Genomic DNA, 22,035 nt, shown 5'->3' with positions numbered 1-22,035 from the left:
AATGATCAAAATTAAAAACATAATTGTATGTGCATATTTAACCTTTTCACCTTAAAATAAGAATTAATTATTCTAATTTAACTGATAGAGATCAAATTACAAGAGTCTGTGTTCTAAACAAGAAGGAAATGTTAAAGTTCGAGTCTGAAATTTGAAGCTTCTTCTTCTATTGCTAATTTTTCCTACATTAAAACTCAAGAAAATCAGTATCATTATGTTTTTTTTATTTAAACCATTCAAAACATAAATGACAAGAAAAATAATCATGGTAAAAATCGTGTGAGAATTAAGTCTAATGAGGATACAAAAATGAATCTGATATTTTTTTTTTCAGTTTCTTTATTGATTGTGTAATTATTTTTCATGCAATTTTTACTTTTTTTTATACCGTAGCTATAATCCATTAGAGACTATTTAATGTAACTATATATTCAAAACTCAAATCATTAATTTAACCGACACAATTTCAGGCTAGTTAATCGACGTATATGTGATTTTCACTTAATTAATTAAATATTTTAGATTTTTCGCTTAAAGCTTTTAAAAAAATGATCTTAACTACAATTAATAGTTTATTGACTATTTTTTTGGTAATGTTGGAAAACGGCAAAATATAAATTAATAAAATAATAATATTATATTAAACGCGTCTGAAGATGATTTTATATATACACCAGCAAAAAAGAAGATGATTTTTATATATAGATATTAAAGATATATAGTTAGTGAAATAATTTAAATGAATTTTTATTTTTTATACTTAAAATTTGAAAAAAAAAATACATCTAGCTTGTACTTGAAGCTTTGATGCAAAACATATATATACACATTTCAAATTGTCCTTAAAGAACTATTTTTGTGGAGAAAAACATATATATACATATTTCAAATTGTCCTTAAAGCGCTATTTTTGTGGAGAAAAACTTGTCATCAAAGTTGAGGAAAACTTGGTCAATCGATCCATATATTTTAACCGTCAAACATTTGGATTCCACAAGCCACCATTTCATTCAAAAGTGCAAGAAAGTTTCACATTATCATATTGACTTATTCTGAGTTTGTATGGTTATATTTTTTTAAAAAACTATTTGTAATATAAAAGTATACTTTTTGTATTCTCTTTATTTAGAACTAATTACATATTTTGCTAAACGATTTTTCTTATGATATACTATCAAATTTTTTAACAGGGAGTTATGACATATCGATACATCAATGCATAATAATATAAACATTAATATTATGCATAAATAAATACTAACATTAATTTTAAATTAATTTTTTAAAAATAATAATAATAAGATGATCAACTATTAATATAAGAAATTAGAAATTATAATTACAATATATCAATATCAAACTTATTATAAATAGTGTAATACTCAATCCACATTACACGAATGAATATAAAGATATTTTTTAAAATCTTTTTGGGTTACCAACCTATCCTACAACCAAGAGCACATATATAATCAACTAATCACTTCACCTTTTTTGGCATTGCCAATAGAATTTATAATTACGTACGTACGTCATTAATCTTAACTGAAGCTTCCATCACATTCTCTTTATCATTCTGATGAATACTAAAACATCAATCATAATATGGCAGTAGTATTTTCTTGTTGGTTGTATTCCTTTCTTTCTTGTCACCTTATGATCCTATCTCAAGCCAAAGCCAAGCCACCAACTGTATAATGTGACAACAACGAAGGGAACTACACACGATAGCGCCTATCACCAATCTCTACACCCTTTTAACCACTCTATCTTCCAACACAAATCAACTATGGTTTGTACAACTTCTTATATGGTCAAAACCAAGACAAAGTAAACGCCATTGGGCTCTACAGAGGAGATCTTAAGCCACATGAGTGCCTTAATTAGTTGTCTCAATTATTCCAGAGGCAATCTCACGCACAGCGTTGTCCAAACCAAAAAGAGGGAATTATGTATTATGACAAATTCATGTTGCGCTACTCAAGCCGCTTAATATTTGGCGTCATGAAACCTAACCCTGCTGTTTACCTCGTCAACGTAAACAATGAAACTGAAGTGGACCAGTTCAATCAAGTGCTCGGGAACTTAATGAGTAACCTCAAAGACGAAGCTTCATTGGGTTACTCTTATCGTAAGTATGCTACGGATAATGCAACTGCTACAAATTTTCAAACACTATATGGTATGGTGCAGTGTACTCCTGATTTGTCTCAGCAAGATTGCTTTGATTGCTTGGATAGGGCTATCTCACAAATCCCAAATTGTTGTAATGGCAAGATAGGTGGTAGAGTTCTTACTCCGAGTTGTAGTATTAGATACGAAAATTACAGCTTCTACGAACCTACGCCAATGTTATGCCCACCATCCACACTGAATACTTCGTCCACCAATAGCACTTCTTCACAAGGTACTCTTCACATTTTTATTAATTGATTTCAACAGAAGCACGCCAATTATTTAATTTTAACTTGATGGAGCAAAAATAAGTGCTTGTGTTAATTAAAACTATAAGTCTATACGTGGTAACAAAATTTCAACAATGGTGTTTTATATTAATCTAAATTACTCCGTGGAGTACTGTCTCACTGAGGATTCGGATTTTGTGCAGGAAACAGCAACGCTGCATCACGAACTGTCCCCGTAATTAACTCTGCCACTTGTTATCGTTGGTATGGTGCTCAGTTTTATCTGAAAGCACTAAAATGCTGACTACAACGTTTTTTATACCCAAACCGAACTACAAAAATGCTGACTACGATTTGCATAACGCAAGCACCAGTTGGAAAGTTTAGATGGAAGCTGACCAAGCATTTATATTCATATCATCTTTAAGTATATTTTATTATTGTAATGCAAATGAAATTTGCTTATAATATATAGACTTAAATATCTTTATAATGCTTATAATTTAATGTATTTTAGTTTTTAATCTTGGAAAATTAATTTGTATTTTTAGTCCTTAATTTTTTTTCATCCTAATGACGTTTTATATAATATTTTTCACGGCTGATAATAATATCTATAATATTTAAGAACTAAAAGTAAATATTTTTTACTAAGACTAACAATAAAAAAATTATTTTACAATAATTGTCGCAAAGTGAGTCACGATGGAACGGTGAAATAAAAGAATTAGAAATATAAATAAATAAATTATTTTCCAAAAAATAAAATCTTAGGAAGTCATCATCAACATTTATTTAAGAAAAACGTAAAAAAAACAAAAAAAAAAGAATAGTTTACTATTTAAGTAAAAGAATTGAGAAGTCGTCTACGCACGAAAAAAGATGTTAGCATCTCACACGTCTATTATAAAAATAACAATCTTTAATCGAGTGTGCTAAAATAAAATGATTTTTAGTTATTTATCTTTTCTTGAAAACATGAATTATATTTTGTTATATTATTTGTTTTTATTTAGAAAAGGAAATCATATATATATATTAAAGAAGGATTTTATTTGTTTTAGTTTTAATTTTGGGTCGACAAATGATTTATCCTCACTCCTACGTATCTTGATGTGTAATGAGGAAATCAAACATATATAGTTCTTTGCAGAAAAAAGAATTTGTGTAATGGGTTAATTTAACTTTATTTTGAAAGATTTTGATTTTGTGGTAAATTTTGTGAATTTAAACAAGTCGAAGACTCAACATGAAATGTATGAAAAAAAGGAAAATTGAGTGATCATTTATTTTAGAATGTTACCTTTTTGGAAAAGACTTTAGTTTTGTAATAATCTTTGTTAATTCAAGCAAGTCGCAGACCCAACATGGAGTGCACATAATGTAAGTGTGTACTAAAAAATGTTAATGCGCATTTACAAAAATAAATAAATATTTGGCATAATACTGCGAAATCAAATAAATAGAATGGAAATGGCAAATGACAGAATAGAAGTAAGGAATATACTTAGTAATTAAGGATGCAAGATAAAAACGTGAGAAAAATAAGATAAATAATGAGATATTTACAATTCAATATCAATCAAACTAACTAATATGTATTAATTAAAATAACGTGATAAAAAACATATTCAAGAGTAAACGATAAAGACAATAAAGAAATACAACAGAATAAATAGTTAATCACTAATATGTATAATTTTTAAAAAAAAGTTAAAAGGTTGACTTGAACTTAGTCAACACTAACAAAGTACTGACATGATGAACCTAGTCACCATCCTAAATAGTATAGGTGCACATATAAAGAAATAGATGTAACCATCAATTTTATTTTATTTCGAACTTCATAAAAGAAATAGGCTAGCCCAAAATGAAAATGATGCATGCATGGAAAAAATGAGTGTAAATAGTTGTTTCTATTTTAGTTCAGACTTCACAAAAATGAGCTAGGCCCAAAAAGGTGCATGTATGAAAAAAAGTGGTGTGAAAAGCATTTTCGTCTTATTACCAACTTCACAAAATTGGGCCCAAAACAAAAGAATGCATGTATTAAAAAGAGGTGTAAACTACAATTGTTGTTGTTTTTTTTTTTTACGTTTTTGTTTTGTTCTTTTTAGGGTTGGGTTGGAACCGGGTTAGGACGACCCGGCCCACCCTGCATTTAGGAATCAAGGTTGAAATAACCCTAGATGACTTAAATCCTGCAACGGTTTGGGAAACTACCACAAAGGGTGGTGCGCCTTCCTCCCGCGTCACTGGTTGGTGATGCAAGATCGCCATATGGGTGGTGATGACAGGACGACAGTGTAGGCGTTGTCGGAGGCATTATGGCACAACCAAAACAAGAAAAAAGGAGAATCGTAGGTGACTGCAGGACGTGTGAATAAAAACTAAACCAAAACACAATAACAAATAAAAAAAACACGATTCAATCTACAGGAAACTCGTCAGCGGCCAAGGTACCCACTAGCGAGATAGCATGGAATGAAGCAACATCACGAAAGAAAAAAAAAAGACAAAAGGAAGGGAAGAAAGGATAGGAAAAGAGAAGGGGAGAGCAAAAGAGAATGATGAACCGTGAGAATGAAAGGATTACCTTCATATTCCTTTTCCTTTTTCAGACACAAATGTCAAATGACACCTTAGGATTGATCCTTGAGAAGAAAAGGATTACCTAATGAGTTCTCTTTGAGATCACAATAAATCACAAAAAAATATTTTATTTCTTTTTATTATTTTATTTTATTTATTTATTTAATTTTTACATGTCCTCTTTCTTTCTTTCTTTTTCTTTTATGTTGTTTTCTTTTATGCGTTTTTTTGTTGTTTTTTTTATATTTTTTATAGGTTTCTTTTTTTTTCTTTTCTTTTTTTTCATATTTCTTTTTTTTTTTGCACGTTTGCTTTTCTTTCTTTTTTCATTATTCCTTTTTTACTCTATTTTTTTCTTCTTTATTTTTTCTTTTTTTGTTTTCTATGATTTTTGTCTTTTTCCTTTCCTTTTCTTTTTCTTTTTTCTTGTTTGATCCAAACAGAATTAGGGTCTGACAATAATCTAAAAAAAAATACTAAATTATAAAAATTAAAAATGCATTTAAACTTAATATTTATAAGCTTGCCTCGATTACTAAAGCTATATACACATCAATGAAATACTTAGGGTTTTGACAGCTAGTGTCATCATGCTCAGTGTTGAATTTGTTAACGCCAAGGCCAATCCTTCTTGCAGGAACCAATAAAACACATTGGTAGCTAAAATTCTCCCTAAATGAGAAAACACAGAAACACAACTAGAAAATCAGTCACTGTCGAATTCGGCAACTGAAACAGCGATCGAAGATATCGGATGAAAAAACCCGATATGCAAAACCTCTTTTACAACCGAAACTTTCGGTCTCAAAATTGTTTGCTGGTATCTGCAAATGACAATGTCATCGGAGGCAAATCGGTCACCCTTTGTGATTGATCTCTAATTTCGGGGGTTAGGGCACAATTTTCTAACAGTGAAACTAACTAACATATCTACTCCTATAAGCTACTAAAAAGATAAAAACACAAATAAAAATGACTATAAAGAACCCACTAAAAAATCTTAACAAAATTTTAAAATTATTAAATATAATATATAGCATTCAAATTTATTTTATTCACTTTTTTATTATAATTTAAAATTTTCCATTTAAAATTCTTAAATACTCGTATATTTAGACTTTTTTTTTTTACCAAATTAGGTTATCTCATAAAACAATATATGAAACTAGTGTTGTTTGAAATTATTTACCTAGTAAGGGTGATTTTAGCGTCGTTAGTAAAAAAAAAAAAAAAAGGGATTTAATTGCTAAGAAATTAAATATTTAAATAAATACTATAAGATAAGTTTAATTAATGAGGAGGAATAATTTCACATCATCGGCAACATAGATGGATCACTCATTTTAATAATTTCGTGAATTTTAGTTAGTGTATACGTTATTAATGGTTGATTTAAAGAGAAAAATTAAAAAAAAATATTGATATAAAAAAGAACTAGTGATCACAAAAGTTATAGATTTTAAAGTAAAGCACTTACGTTTAAAAAGTTGAATAGTAGGCCTTGTTTAGATAAATCAAATTAAATAAATACATGCAGAAAAAGAAAATAAGAAGTAAATAAATTTTCTCAGGAGCTTATGCAAACTTATGAATACACGACCTTATTGCACAGAAGTATTTTTTCAAACTTAAAGCAGTTTTTATGATAAAAAATATAGAAAAACCACTAAGTTTACACTACTTTAATTTACCATAAACATGTTTACACTTTTGATTCTACAAATAATTGAAGTGTAGAAATAATATAAAATATATTCTACCTCATTAGCCTTTTTTACATGCTCAATAAAATTTGTTATTGTATTTGTTTAAATATTTAATTTGTAACAATTAAATCACAGAGTCTATATATATTTATATATAATTTATTACGTAAGAACTCTATAATTATACATGTTTCAATAAATATGAAATTAGTGATTTTTTATGAAGTTTTTCATAAAGTATGCGAGGGAGAAAAAAAAATGCACTAACAAGTCTCTTATTAGTTTAATTTTTGTAGGAATAATCATTGATTATAAAAAGTAACTGAAGCATATTGTCGAAATCTCAGACAAGATTTCCAGCAACGGATTTTGATCACTTAAAGATTCTCAACAATAAAAATGTTTTTTTTATCAATAAAGATATTAAGTAAAATATCTTGTGAAGTGTCATAATTAAGAATATTATACTACTTTTGTTGACATTTCACCGGAACAAGTTTGGCTCACCAATGTGACGCCTTCTACAAGCAAACAAACCAACAGCAAATGCTCCACTTTGGTTGGTGTCTCATAAATCCCGTGTGACAAAAATCATTAGTAACATGTAAATAATTTCAAAACAATACTAATTTTGTATATTGTTTTATGAAATCACCTGGTTGGATAAAAAAAAACTCATATTTATGCCCCTAAAAGCCATAAAAGTGTTTAGACAAGAAAAGTAAAGGATGTGGAATCATTGTCATTTTGCATTTCCTCCACAATTACCAGTACTCCTAATAATTAAAAATAATCTATCCACCAGGCTATAATGTTCCAATACAAATATACAATGATGTTAATTATATGTGAACTTTTCTCATATCTCTCTCTTTCACAAGTGTTAATTAGAACTTGATGTCCGCCAATTTGAAGCCACCCAACGATCACGTTCTTCATCATATCCTTCGCCTATAAAAGCTTATTCAACCATCCAATTGTGATCACTTCTTATTCCCATAACACAACCACCATGGCTGGCCGTTTCTCCTTTAAGGCCACATCTTCAATATTCTGTCTCCTTTTCATAACCACAGTCATATCTCAAGTAAACGCCAACGAAACTCCCCAAGACTTCCACTACTTCTGTGACTCCAACAACGATATCGGAAACTACACAACCATCGGCCGATACAGCCAGAACCTTCACATTTCTTTGACCATCATCACCGCCCAAACTTTCAACACCAACGGTTTCTACGCCACCTCGAGCGGCAGCGGCATAAACAAAGTGAACGCCGTTGCACAGTGCAGGGGTGACGGCGCACCGGCGCCGTGACTGGACCACCATGTCTTCCGATCAAACGCGTAGAAACCGTTTAACACAACCACCAATTCTATTACATAATTCACACTTAATAATAATTTAATATTGTTCATTTTTATAAAAGAGATAATTTTAATATTTATAACTGAGAATATGTTTCTTTTATAATTAAAATAACAACATTTTGGATTACATACCTTTCCTGTGTGTCTGACATTAATATTTTAAAATTTATGTATAAATATTTTTAATGAAACATGTTTCTAAAGTATTACGCTTTCTTAAGTGGTTTTTAAAGTAAAAAGAAATTATAAAGTAATTTCTAAACCATTAGAAATAATGTTAAATAATCTCTTAAATATTACAAAATTCTTCAAATCAATTTATAATTTTTTAATTACAATATAACTGCTGCTCTTTGAGGTTAAGGCAGGTTAAAAATTACTAAAATCTGTTTCCAGTTGGAATATCCCCTTCAATGTAATGGTTGAACGTTTCAAAGGAAAGCAATTAAGGCATCTTCAAATCAAAGGACGTGTTTTATTCTCACTCACATTATTAATAGCGTGTTACTTGACCTACACTGCATTGCTTTAAGATTGATATGAAGTTTTGTCCACCAATACTAAATCAAGCATGCCATGGGTTTTCCTAATCAATGTATCTTAAAATTCAAGAAAATAAATAATAACATACTTCCTACATTTCAAAATATGTGATATTTAAAAGAAAAAAAATTATTCCAAAATATATATTAATTTTACAAAATTAATGTTACATTTTTTTTTCAAGATTATTCTTAGTTAATGCTTAAAGCATTAATGAATGACTAGTATTTAATTCGAGAGATAAAATTATATTATGAAGTTGTCTAATATTTTTTTATAAAATTTCATAAATTACTTATTTTTCTTAATATCTATGCAACAATCTTAAACATCATATATTTTAGAACGAATTGACTATATATATTTTAGTCAGAATCCATCCTTTTAATTTTATAATTGTCAGAGTTTCAGAATTACCATTCGTTTTCTTCCCGACCTGTTAATCTTAATGGATCATCGAATTCATAATGCATAAAAAAAGTGTGAAACTACAAATTATAATGGATTTCTAATTCGTATTAGACATTAAATTCACACGTTTTTTTAATACATTTTAGTTATTCCGGAATATATATTGTTTTTCGGAATAAATAATTTTTTTTGTTGAAATTTAGAATAGATAATTGATTTATGTAGAAAAAGTTTGGATATGACTTTGACTTTTATTTTGGATTCATTCAAAGAAGCTATTATTGACTCAATAAAATTGCTCTTGTTCCTACCCGCCAATCAACCTACTTTTCCCTTTACCACCCCACCCTGCATTCACTCTGTCATGCTTTTTTTTTTTTTTTGGTTTTATGGTCATAGGAAATTATGATTCAGTTGTAAAATTTCATACAATAAAATTATAATTTTTTATTATTATTGATGTACAACGAAATCATAATTTTATTATACTTAATTTTTACACTTTCATATAATTAAAGTTTGATTCCAATACATGCTTCTTTTTTCTACGAACAAAAGATAAATAAAATTATAATAAAATCAAACTTTCATAGTATTGCCACGCTTTAATTTATTGCATAATAAAATTATGATTTTATTATTTCTTCCAAATAGTATTTTTGTTACATAAAAATGAGTACAGTTTTTTTACAAAACTAAATCATAATTTGGTTGTATATAAAATTCACATCTTTCTTGTGTAAGGAAAATATGATGCCATAATATTGAGTCATCTTAGAATTTTGATGGAATTAGGGACCAATAACAAAAATAAAAGATATTGGGACCAATACCAACTCCATTCGATAGTCCCCGAAAAGAAAAGCTCCTTCATTGTGAGTTGTGAGTTCTGAATCCCAGGGAACAATTACAATGGCCGTTGTTTCTTTTGGGCTCCTTTCCTTTGTTTTATGTCTCTTTATCATAATTACATCACAAGCCAGTGCCCAGAGATGTGATAACAGCAAAGGCAACTACACAATAAACAGCACCTACCACAACAACCTCAACACCCTCCTATCCAGCTTCTCTTCCCACGCAGAAATTAACTATGGTTTCTACAATTTATCACTTGGGCAAGAAGAACCAGACAAAGTATACGCCATTGGACTATGTAGAGGCGATCAAAACCTGACTGAATGCCTCAAATGCCTAGACGATTCCAGAGTCGCTCTCACAAAGGAGTGTCCAAACCAGAAAGAGGCAATTGATTGGAGAGCAGAGTGCATGCTGCGCTACTCTAACCGCTCCATATTTGGCCTAATAGAAACTCAACCTATGGTGCGAATCGTTTACCTGAAGAATGTAACGGGCTCAGTGGATGAATTCAATGATGTGCTGGAGAGCCTGATGAGGAATTTATCAAGCACAGCTGCATCAGGTGACTCTCGTCGCAAGTATGCAAGGGCTAGCAAACCTGCTCCAAGCTTTCAAACCGTATATGCTTTTACGCAGTGCACGCCTGATTTGTCATCGGAAGTATGCTTGAAGTGCTTGGAAGAAGCTATCGCAGAAATCCCAAATTGTTGTAGTGGCAAGGCTGGAGGCAATGTTTTAAAACCAAGTTGTAGAATTAGATTTGACCCCTACTCCTTCGACGGACCATTGGTGAGAATAGACCCAGACAACCCTACTTCACAAGGTATTTGCCTCACCTTTTTACAACAAGAGCCACCCAACAGAACCCGGGAATTGACTTAATGATTCACTTTTCTCTTTTATTTCAACGTTTTCCTCTTTGTGAGCTGTTGTTTTACTTATTCATCTATTGAAAGGAAAGTAAGTGCATGCGTTCAAAAATCAGGCTTATGTTGGTGGTGTGACCTTTTCTATGTTAGATATTTTATTAATCTTAATCGCTGGACTGAGGATTTCGATTTGTGCAGGAAAGAGCAACACATCACGAACTAATGGAACTATCATTGCCATAGTAGTGCCAGTTGCTAGTGTTGTTTTGGTGCTCACTCTTTTCTGCATCTATCTAAGAGTGAAGAAGCCAAGAAATTTTTTTGAATGTAAGTCTAAGGCTCTAAACATGTATTTACTGTCATTCGTTATAAAATTAAAAATTAAAAATAGTCTTACAATTTAAAGGGGCAGTAGTCTAACATAAATCACTGAACTCTTTTCAACAAGCCTTGCAGTATTCCTTGCAAGATACAATTCATTTTGCAGACAATATTAAATAAATGTCTCAATAGTTCAAAGCATGCTTTACTCAAACACTTCTAGCCAGAAATAAGAAAAGATAAATGGGGAAACCAATTTAGCCATTTCCTTCTGGTTCTTTATTGAGAAATTACACCTCTCAATGTTTTATCTTTTGACTGCACTTATTGGTCAAATCTGAATGACTCACAAATTTCACCCGTGTCCCTATGTTTATGAAGTTAAAAGAGAAGATAATTATGAAGATGAAATTACATTATCCGAGTCATTGCATTTCAACTTTGACACCATACGAGTTGCTACAAATGAATTCACTGATTCTAATAAACTTGGACAAGGCGGATTTGGAGCTGTTTACAGAGTAAGATGACACTTTTCATTTGGATGAACCTTCATCAAAACATGGTATATCCTGTAACTTGGTCGAGAAAGATTTACTACTATCTTTGACTGTGATCTATTTTCAGGGTCGGCTTTCCAATGGACAAGAGATTGCTGTCAAAAGGCTGTCAAGGGATTCTGGCCAAGGAGAAATTGAATTTAAAAATGAAGTGCTTTTAGTGGCCAAACTTCAACACCGAAATTTAGTTAGGCTACTTGGTTTCTGCCTAGAAGGAAGAGAAAGGCTACTTGTCTATGAATTTGTTCCTAATAAAAGCCTTGATTGTTTCATATTTGGTACATCTGAATGACTGCATAATTATTTCACTTCTGGTTCAAGACAAAGTGCAACTATTCATAGTGTTAAAATAGATGGCTATATATGCAGATCAAACCTTGAAAGCACAATTGGATTGGGAAAGGCGCTACAAAATCATTAGAGGTATTGCCCGAGGCCTTCTCTACCTTCATGAAGATTCTCGTCTGCGTATCATACATCGTGATCTCAAAGCAAGTAACATTCTCTTAGACCAAGAGATGAATCCTAAGATAGCTGATTTTGGCATGGCAAGACTGGTTTTAGTGGATCAAACTGAAGGAAATACAAATAGAATTGTTGGTACCTAGTAAGTATTAGAATGTGCTATAGCTTATTGATTATTAAGAGATTAATTTCAATAAACCCTCAATGAGAATTTTTAACTTTATCGCCCAATCATGTATTAATAAATTATTTAAAGAGTTTAACTTTTAAGTTGTTATAATAGTTAAGCTCGGTATGGCTGAGAGATATGTAACTTTTACTGTAATAGGAATTCAAAATTAAAGTTTTTTTTTTTATGAATATCATTGGCGGTAGCAACTGAAACATAATGAAAATTTATGACCGTGAGAAGTCATAGCATAACATTTATGACTTATTAAACTTATCCGTATTGGCATGTAGTGGATATATGGCACCAGAGTATGCAATGCATGGACAATTTTCAGTGAAATCAGATGTCTTCAGTTTTGGTGTACTGCTTCTTGAGATCATAAGCGGCCAGAAAAACAGAGGCATTCTTCGTGGGGAAAATGTAGAGGATCTACTAAGCTTCGTAAGTCTTCCTTTTGTCACTATTATTTCTTCTTTGCCATTTAAAAATTAAAACTACTGATTAGAAGATTACATACTGCAAAACATTAATGTAGAAGTGGAATCCGTGATCTAATAATAATTTTTTGCAGTCATGGAGAAACTGGAAGGAGGGAACAGCTATAAATATTGTAGATACATCATTAAACAACAATTCACGAAATGAAATGATGAGATGCATCCATATTGGTTTACTCTGTGTTCAAGAAAATTTAGCTGACAGACCAACCATGGCAGCCATTATAGAAATGCTAAATACCTATTCTCTCAGTCTCCCAATTCCTGCCGAACCTGCATTTTATACGAACAATAGAACTGTAAGTCTTCCAGACATGCAGTCACGGGAGTATAATTCAAGGGAAACAGGATCAAGTAAACTCATACTTGTTCAAGAATCAGAAAATGAAGCTTCAATTACTGAGCTACACCCTCGCTAGATTTTGGTCATGGGGGTGAATTTATTCATCATTAATGATTCTTGTCTTAAACCAAAATACAACGTCTTTGAACTCATGTAATTTGTTCGTGCAATATCTTTTTTAAATACACCACACGTCCTTTTGTCTAAATTGAGACTGAAACCTGTAATATAACCTTCAACTGGTCTTGAACTGCATGCTTTGGCTATTCTACTAGTAGCGCTGATTGGTGCTGCTCTTTCCACAGTAAAGCATTTCTTTAGTATTGTTCAAAAATTGGTTTCCCGAATTCGCCTTGCATTCATTCTTTGGATACGCAGGATCAAAACTACCATACAATCTGAACAACTGAGCAACAAATTGTTTTAAAACTCTGGTGTTTGACTGCTCAAATGACAAAGTGCATCACATCACAATCTAGATCAAGCCACGCTTTAAATAAATCAGTTAATGAAGCTCCAATTACTGAGTAATATCCTCGCTAGATTTTTATCATAGTGGTAATATTAATAAACACAATAGCTGATTCAGACTAAACAAATTTTATTCTTCGACCAAAATAGAATGTCTTGGATCACATGTAAGCTGTAATGTGTGTTCTGATTATCAAATGTATGATATGGCTATCCCGGTAGTAGCTCAAGTAGACCTGTGTCGTGTCTTAGAAAATCACAAATATATAGGACAATATTGACAACAATTATTTGGAGAAATAAATAGTTTAAACTTTAAACTAAGAATCTACAATTAATCTTGCTCAATCATCTGAACCTCCATTTTCTGAAGGCAGATATTTTGCACCTGAACTAGTTTCAACAAATGAATAAGAAGTGGAACTTCTATTTCTGTTTAATAAGATCACTATAATTTAGTCTATAAAAATGCTGGTACTTATTTTTGAAGTATATCACTGACAGAATTTACTATTAATACTAAATTTCCAATTTCCTCTATTTACAAGTTACAACCTGTCACAGCTTGTGCCATGTGGTTGAATACTAGTGCTTTGTTTCTTCTGTAAATTTTCTTATTTCACCCTGGATGGGAAAAGGCAAAGCTAGCAAAATGCATTGACCATAGTTGACTTGGAAAATGTAATACAATGCACGCATTGCCAGTTGTCATAGCTAGATTTAGAAATTGTATAGTATAGAATCAGTCCACGTAGGCTGATCAAAGTTGATATTTATCGAGTCAGTATTTCATAGCAACATTTTTTTAAATAATTTATTAAATGTAATTTAACTAGTGACTCAATATTTTGACGAATGGTTCAAGTTTTAAAATTATGAATGAAAGATAATAGAAAGTTTCAAAAAAATTATATATAGGAACCAATTACAGTATTTCATTGCAAACATGAAACAAAAGTGGTGTAGAAGCCAGAGACGGATCTATATTTTACACTACTTTTTTTTTTTTTGAAAACCATGTAGTGAGTAGTATAGTAAATTGCATTAGAATATATCTTTGTTATTCAGTCATTTATTTTATCAAATTCTATTTATGTAGGGGGTAAAATTTTATGTTCTTATACAATTTGACCTTTGTTGTGGCCCAATTTTTGTTAGTTAAAATAAAATAATTTATTTGCAAAATGGGCACTCTCTTCTTTTGCCATCACTGCATCAAATTAATTTGTTTGCAAGCTCCCAACAGCACTCGTGACATGTTGATAGGCAACAGAAATCAATCAGCAGCACTGGTAGCAATAAAGACTAAGGAAGGAGCTGGATCTCATATTCGAAGTTGGAACGAATGCAAAAACGTAAAGAGATGAGTTTGCATATAGTTCTCTCCGCAGGGTCTGTCATCCTTCATTTTCCCCCGGGAGCACATTTGGATGCGCAGCGTCTTCTTTTGGTTCTTGGACATTCAGCTGCTCAATCCACAAACCAAGCCCCGTAGTTAAACCTCCCTTTCCTTTTCACCAACTTCTTATTTTGGGGATTATTACCAAATGTTGCTAGGGTTGGCATTATGCCATTATCACTTTTCTTTGGCCAGGTATCAATGGAAGAAGGAAAAGAAATTAAGGGAAACTTGCAGAGAATAAGTGAGAGAGTGCGTGAAGAGGGGAGGGACAGGTTGAGTGAGTTGCCTGGTGGTGTTCTGTTCCATATAATGAAATTTATCAACATTCAAAATGCGGTTCAGACTTGCATCCATGGGAGAATCTTTGGAAATGTCTCACTACTCTCTCCTTTTTATGAAATCCTAATAGATGTTCTACAATTGAAATCCTAATTTTGTGAAAGTAATTGAATGAAACTGTGAGAACAGAAAAGATACTCTCTTCTTAATTCCTAATAGAAATAGTAATTGATTTTTTAAAGTTTAAAAATATATTGTATATAAAAATAATCAATAATAATTATTTAATATAAATTAACATATCATCCGATCAAATATTAAAACTTATAATTCAACCTAAATTTTAATGGATATAAGTGAGTTGAGTGGACTGATACAAATAATACACACAAATTATTTGAGTTAATTTGAATCCATTTAAAAATAAAAATTCGTCAATGAGTCATATTCACAAATTATTTGATATTAGTATATTACCATGAAAAAAACAAAAAAAATTATGCAACATTAATGTGTTGGTAATAATATACTAGATATCCCAGACTAATATATTACTTTATAGCTTTTTGCTTAGCAAGTTATTAAATTAACATCCCAGACTAATATATTACCTTATAGTTTTTTTCTTACCAACATTAATGAGAGATTGGGAGGAACAGGCCCGTGAACACGTTTCTACTTTCTATAGTCAACAAAGAAGGTATACCTCTAGACGCGGTTGTTTCAACTTTCAAACCTATTGTTCTAGCTGGTCTAACAAGTAGCAACCACCATTTAATTAGCCTGTTTGGTTTATATTCATATATATATATATATATATATAACTTAAAATAAATTGTACTGAAATTAAAAATATACCAACTTAATTATCACAAAAACACTACAAAACTTCTCAAAAGACTCAACCCAAAGCAATCACGTCATATAGCAATCAAGAATAACCAGGAACTCTGAACCCGCGCTTTTTCTTAATCAATGAAAAAAGCTATCCTATCTAATAGAAAAAATCAGAACAAAGAGTGAGAAAGTGTAGGTGAAAAAGTTGGCTAAAATGTTATATATTTATACAAGATGTTTATTTCTATTTTATCTCATTTTGTTTAATATTTTTTTTATTATATAACATTTCTTGTCACATTTTCTATTTGTCTATTATCTCACTAAATATTTACCATTGAACCACTTTTCTTTTTCCAACAGTTCTGATTCGAAGGTTGTGGCTTGAACATGTTACATCGAATTTACTTACGAGCGGATTTGAATTCTTGAATATAACAAAATCGAAAATTAAGAGAACCTGCTATTGATTGAAATTTGTGGGTCGTGTTTTGTCTTTCCAACCGGAAAATGTTATATAAATGGAGAGGAATCGTACTTGGTAAAATGGGTTCACTTAAGCTCCTTTTTAACATGCTAAAAAATTGGTAATACTGTATTGTTTTTAAAATAAGTTGAAAATCTCAATCAATTGGTTCATATCAAATAAATAGAACATGACATTTCTTTCCTACTGTATCGTAGAAGACTTTGGTAGTCAGTCAAGAACTTCAGCATTCAACAACATTAGAAAAAATCAAACACTTCACCATTCCCCCGAACAGATAAAAGCTTGTGTAACTCTGCAAGACATCAATCCGAACACAAGAGGACAACTACAATGGCCTCTGTTTCTTTCAGCCTCCTTTGTTGTCTCTTTGTCATAATCATATCACAAGCCAGCTCCCAGACACCCTGTGATAACAGCAAAGGCAACTACACGATCCATAACACGTATCACAACAACCTCAACAGTCAACACCCTCTTATCCAGTTTCTCTTCCCACACAGAAATCAACTATGGGTTCTACAATTTCTCATATGGCCAAGGCACAGACAAAGTATACGCCATTGGTCTCTGCAGAGGCGATCTTAAGCCCGATGAGTGCCTCAGAATCCTCAACGATACCAGAGTCTCTCTCACAAAGGACTGTCCAAACCAAAAAGAGGCTATTATGTGGACTGTTGAGTGCATGTTGCGCTACACTAACCGCTCCATATTAGGTGTCATGGAAAACCAACCTACGAATCATAACTACTACGATAAGAATGTAACAGGTTCGGTGAACCAATTCAATGATGCCCTCGAGAGCTTGATGAGGAATCTAACACGCACAGCTGCATCAGGTGATTCTCGCAGTAAGTATGCTACAGCTAGTGCAAAAGCTCCAAATTTTCAAACCATATACGCTCAAGCACAGTGCACGCCTGATATATCGTCTGAAGATTGCACCAAGTGTTTGGAGGAAGCTATCTCAATAATTCCAGAGTGTTGCAGTGGCAAGGCTGGAGGTAATGTTGTAAAACCCAGTTGTAGAATTAGATTTGACCCTTACATCTTCTACGGACCTACGCTGAAGTTAGACCCAGATGCACCACCAACGACCCCACTACAATCACCATCCACCAACAACACTTCTTCCCAAGGTAATCGTTAGGTTTTACTCATATTGCTTACAGCTTCATAATTATAATAGAACAACCAAACAGAACCCCAGGATTTCTTTTTTAATCTATCTCTCCATACACTTTCAACCTAAAATTGAAAGAGTTATGGAGCTAGAATGTCATATCGATCAGAAATAAGATAAATTTCTTATCAGAGTTCTTAACTTATTTATGTGAATCCTACAATTTATTCTTATATTGTATATTTTTATTTTAACTTAAAATGTTGTTTTTTTGTGATTATCTTAATGTATTAATTTATTTATATTATAATTTTAAAATAAAAATATTAAATATGTAGCAGGGTATTCTTCACACCTAAACTCATGTTGATTTTATGAATCAATTCTTCCCTTTTCTTAATCTAATGAAAATATTACATATAGTTGTGTAAAGTTGTATGTGTTCTGTAACTTTTCTCCATCTCTCAGCAACTTGAAAATGATTATAGGATACCGGTTGACTATTTATATCTTGAGAGATACAGGAAAAGAAAAAGAGGAGAAATAGATAATTGATATATGATTGATTATGTAATATGATAGAAAGAAAAATGAAAGGCAATGACAAGGTGTTTTTGATCCATCAATATCCAAATATATCATAACCCTTTAACAATTTTTACAATTTTTTTTTTGTATCACTCATCATATCTCACCCAAAAATAAAAATATCACTCATCATATCTCACACTTTCTTCTCATATCTCTGCTTCTTTGTTTCTCTTTAATATTTGTTGTAAAATTATTGTACAAATCACATTTCTTAAATTTAAAATATGTAAACCAAAGGAAATTTTTTAAAAATGGGGCTTATGCTAGTGTGATGACCTTTTCTGTATATTTAGCTGATGGACTTTTGTGTATTTTGTTAATCTTGATCCATGTTGTGCAGGAAAAAGCAACACGTCACGAACTATCATCGCCATAGTAGTGCCAGTTGGTAGTGTTGTTTTGGTGCTCAGTCTTTTCTGCATCTATCTAAGACTCTGGAAGCCAAGGAAAAAAATTGAAAGTAAGTCTGAAGGCTCTAAACATGGATTTACCGTCATTTGTTTATAAAAAACAGTCTTACAATTTAAAGGTGCAGTAGTTTAACATAAATCATAACTGAACTCTTTCTGCTTTACAGTATTGCTTCTATTAAATAATGCGAGAAACAATTCATTTGGCGGAAAATAATAGATAAATGTTTCAATAGTTCAAAGTATGCTTTCCTCAATCACTTTTAGCAAGGAATAAGGAATGATAACAGGGAAAATAAATTTTGCCATTTCCTTCTAGTTTTCTATTGAGAAATTATATCTCTCAATGTTAGTTTTTGACTGCATTCATTGATCACATATGAATAACTCACTAATAGTAGTAGTCTAACATAAATCATTCTGACAAACCTTAAAGTGTTTCCATAGTTAAAAGCATGTGTTGCTCAAATTACTTCTAGCTAGAAGCTAGGTAACAGGGGAAATCAATTTAGCAATCTGCTTCTGATTATTTCTTGAGAAATTAAATCTCTAGATGTTATTTTTTTGCCTGCATTCATTTATCATATCTAAATATACTCACTAATTTTACCCGGATCCTCGTGCATGTGAAGTTAAAAGAGAAGAAGATAAGGATGAAGATGAAATTACATTTGCTGAGTCATTGCAATTTAACTTTGACACCATTCGAGTTGCTACAAACGAATTCGATGATTGTAATAAACTTGGACAAGGCAGTTTTGGAGCTGTTTACAAAGTAAGAAGACACTTTTCATTCAGATAAAAATCACCTCTTCATCAAAACTTGGTATATTCGGATACTGTACTTGACTGTGATATATTTTCAGGGTCAGCTTTCCAATGGACAAGTGATTGCTGTCAAAAGGTTGTCAAGGGATTCTGGGCAGGGAGATATGGAATTCGAGAATGAAGTGCTTTTAGTGGCTAAGCTTCAGCACCGAAATTTAGTTAGGCTACTTGGTTTCTCCCTGGAAGGAAGAGAAAGGCTACTTGTCTATGAATTTGTTCAAATAAAAGCCTTGATTACTTCATATTTGGTAAGTTAGAATATCAGCATAATTAGACTGCTACTCTGTTTCCTAGTTCTGGTTCAAGACATACTACTGACTACTAATTTTTTTTTAACATTTATATGGTTTCGGTGTGTATATATAGATCCAATAAAGAAAATACAATTGAATTGGCAAAAACGCTACAAAATCATTGGAGGTATTGCTCGAGGAATTCTCTACCTTCATGAGGATTCTCGATTGCGAATTATACATCGAGACCTCAAAGCAAGCAACATTCTCTTAGATGAACAAATGCATCCTAAGATATCAGATTTTGGGATGGCAAGATTGATTCGCGTGGATCAAACTCAAGGAAATACAAGTAGAATTGTTGGAACCTAGTAAGTGTGAGCATATAAACTTATATTTTGTTATAGAAGCTTAATTTCAATCAACTGTCAAGTAAAACATTTTACATTATCAACCTATTGCCACTCATGCTTAGTTGTGAAAGTTTAGTTTCAATCAAACTGTCAAACAAAATATTTTACATTACCTTGAAAAGTGTTACTAAAATGTATGAGTAATTAAACTTGCTTGTGGTTGGCATGCAGTGGATATATGGCACCTGAGTATGCAATATATGGCCAGTTTTCAGCAAAATCAGATGTTTTTAGTTTTGATGTATTGGTTCTTGAGATTGTAAGTGGCCAAAAAAACTCTGGTATTCGTCGTGGGGAGAACGTGGAGGATCTATTGACCTTTGTAGGTTCTTCCTTTCTTCTAAATTAGTATATTTTCATTGTCATTACATAATAGGATTGGAAATTTATTTCTTAGTTCACAGAACAAATGGAATTGTGAAGTAACTAGCATCAGCAATTGAGCAAATTCATGCAGGTATGGCGAAATTGGAGGGAAGGAACAGCTACAAATATTGTAGATCCCACATTAAATGATGGTTCGAGAAATGAAATAATGAGATGCATCCACATTGGATTATTATGTGTTCAAGAAAATGACGCTGGCAGACCAACCATGACTTCTGTTGTGCTCATGCTAAACAGCTACTCTCTCACTCTCCCTGTACCTTCAGAACCTGCATTTGTTGTGGATAGTAGAACTAGAAGCCTTCCATCATCAGAACTCACGGAGCATAACTCAAGCCAAACAAGATCAAGTGAATCAACTCAGAATTCCGTAAACGAGGCTTCAATTACTGAGCTATATCCTCGCTAGATTTCGCTCAAACGGGTTATATATACTCATTTGCTTATTCGAATAAATGAAAAGCAATATAAATTTCTCAACTAAATATAATACAATATCTTGAAAGTCGCCTTATTTGTTGGTGTGATATATTTTTTAAATAGACCATATTGGCATACGCTTATATGCAAATGGTAATTAATGAAATTTCAGAATGAAATTTTCACAATATATATATTTTTAATTATTTACGTTTTATCTCTATTTTTTTACTAGACCAGCTAACATTTTTATTTTCTTTTCATACCTCTCTCAAAATTATTTGCAAAAAAAAATATTATGGAAATAAAATTATCTTATATATAAATTCTCCTTATTGAAATTTTTTTAACAGATGATGGGTCAGATTGACTTGTAAATTCTTCTTTTAAATTCTTTTAAAATATATTTAAAACGTATCATAAAAGATAATAAGAGGAATAAGAATTATTCAACAGGATTGGTATGAGTGCGAGGATTATTAGACCTGGCTGTTATGTGAGGTACGAGACTGACTTTCCATTCTATGGGCCTCCGGCACCGTGACTGGACCGCCATGTCTTCCGTAACCGTAGAACTTGGTTTCCTTGAATAATAGTAACAATAACTAATAAAACTTCTTGGAAGGTACTTGCAATTTGGCACCACACCATCTAAACCCCAAGAAAAAAACAGCTGCTTCTTGCTAATTATAGTTATAGCAATTATAATAAGTTTTATGAATGTAAAATGTTTTATATTCTCAATTAATTATGAATTTTAAGATTATTATTATAAAATTTAATATTTAAACAATTTTATTAGATAATTCACATTCATTAATAAGTTAACATTGTTTATTTTTTCAAGGGAAAAAATTAATATTTATAACTAAAACAACAAAATTTTAGATTGCATGCCTTCATGTGTTTGCCTGGCATTAATATTTTAAAATTTCTATTTAAAATAGTTTTAATGAAACATTTTTAAAGTATTTCGCTTTCTTAGCATTTTTTAGAGTAAAAAGAAGTTATAAAGTAATTTCTTAACCATTATAAATAATG

At 31.4% G+C, this 22,035-nt stretch overlaps 2 protein-coding genes and 1 pseudogene across 2 annotated transcripts; all 3 read left to right on the top strand.

Moving 5' to 3' along the window:
• The first annotated feature begins 1,588 nt into the window (after positions 1-1,588).
• On the top strand, positions 1,589-2,799 carry LOC114402952 (cysteine-rich receptor-like protein kinase 25). The gene is made up of 2 exons (XM_028365661.1): positions 1,589-2,407; positions 2,609-2,799. The coding sequence occupies exons 1-2, from the start codon at positions 1,951-1,953 to the stop codon at positions 2,707-2,709; spliced, it is 558 nt and encodes a 185-aa protein (XP_028221462.1). The 5' UTR covers positions 1,589-1,950; the 3' UTR covers positions 2,710-2,799.
• Positions 2,800-9,798: 6,999 nt separating this feature from the next.
• LOC114402941 (putative receptor-like protein kinase At4g00960) lies at positions 9,799-13,321 on the top strand. The gene is made up of 7 exons (XM_028365646.1): positions 9,799-10,709; positions 10,954-11,082; positions 11,458-11,597; positions 11,704-11,914; positions 12,006-12,243; positions 12,564-12,714; positions 12,845-13,321. Exons 1-7 carry the CDS (start codon positions 9,941-9,943, stop codon positions 13,187-13,189), a joined length of 1,983 nt encoding a protein of 660 aa, XP_028221447.1. The 5' UTR covers positions 9,799-9,940; the 3' UTR covers positions 13,190-13,321.
• Positions 13,322-16,818: 3,497 nt separating this feature from the next.
• Positions 16,819-21,157, top strand: LOC114402936 (annotated as a pseudogene).
• The last annotated feature ends 878 nt before the right edge of the window (positions 21,158-22,035 follow it).

The sequence above is a fragment of the Glycine soja genome, chromosome 20 (assembly GCF_004193775.1).
Source record: "Glycine soja cultivar W05 chromosome 20, ASM419377v2, whole genome shotgun sequence".
NCBI classification, from domain to species: domain Eukaryota; kingdom Viridiplantae; phylum Streptophyta; class Magnoliopsida; order Fabales; family Fabaceae; genus Glycine; species Glycine soja.
Note: the sequence above shows the minus strand (reverse complement) of the source record. Positions and strands in the feature narration are given on the sequence as shown.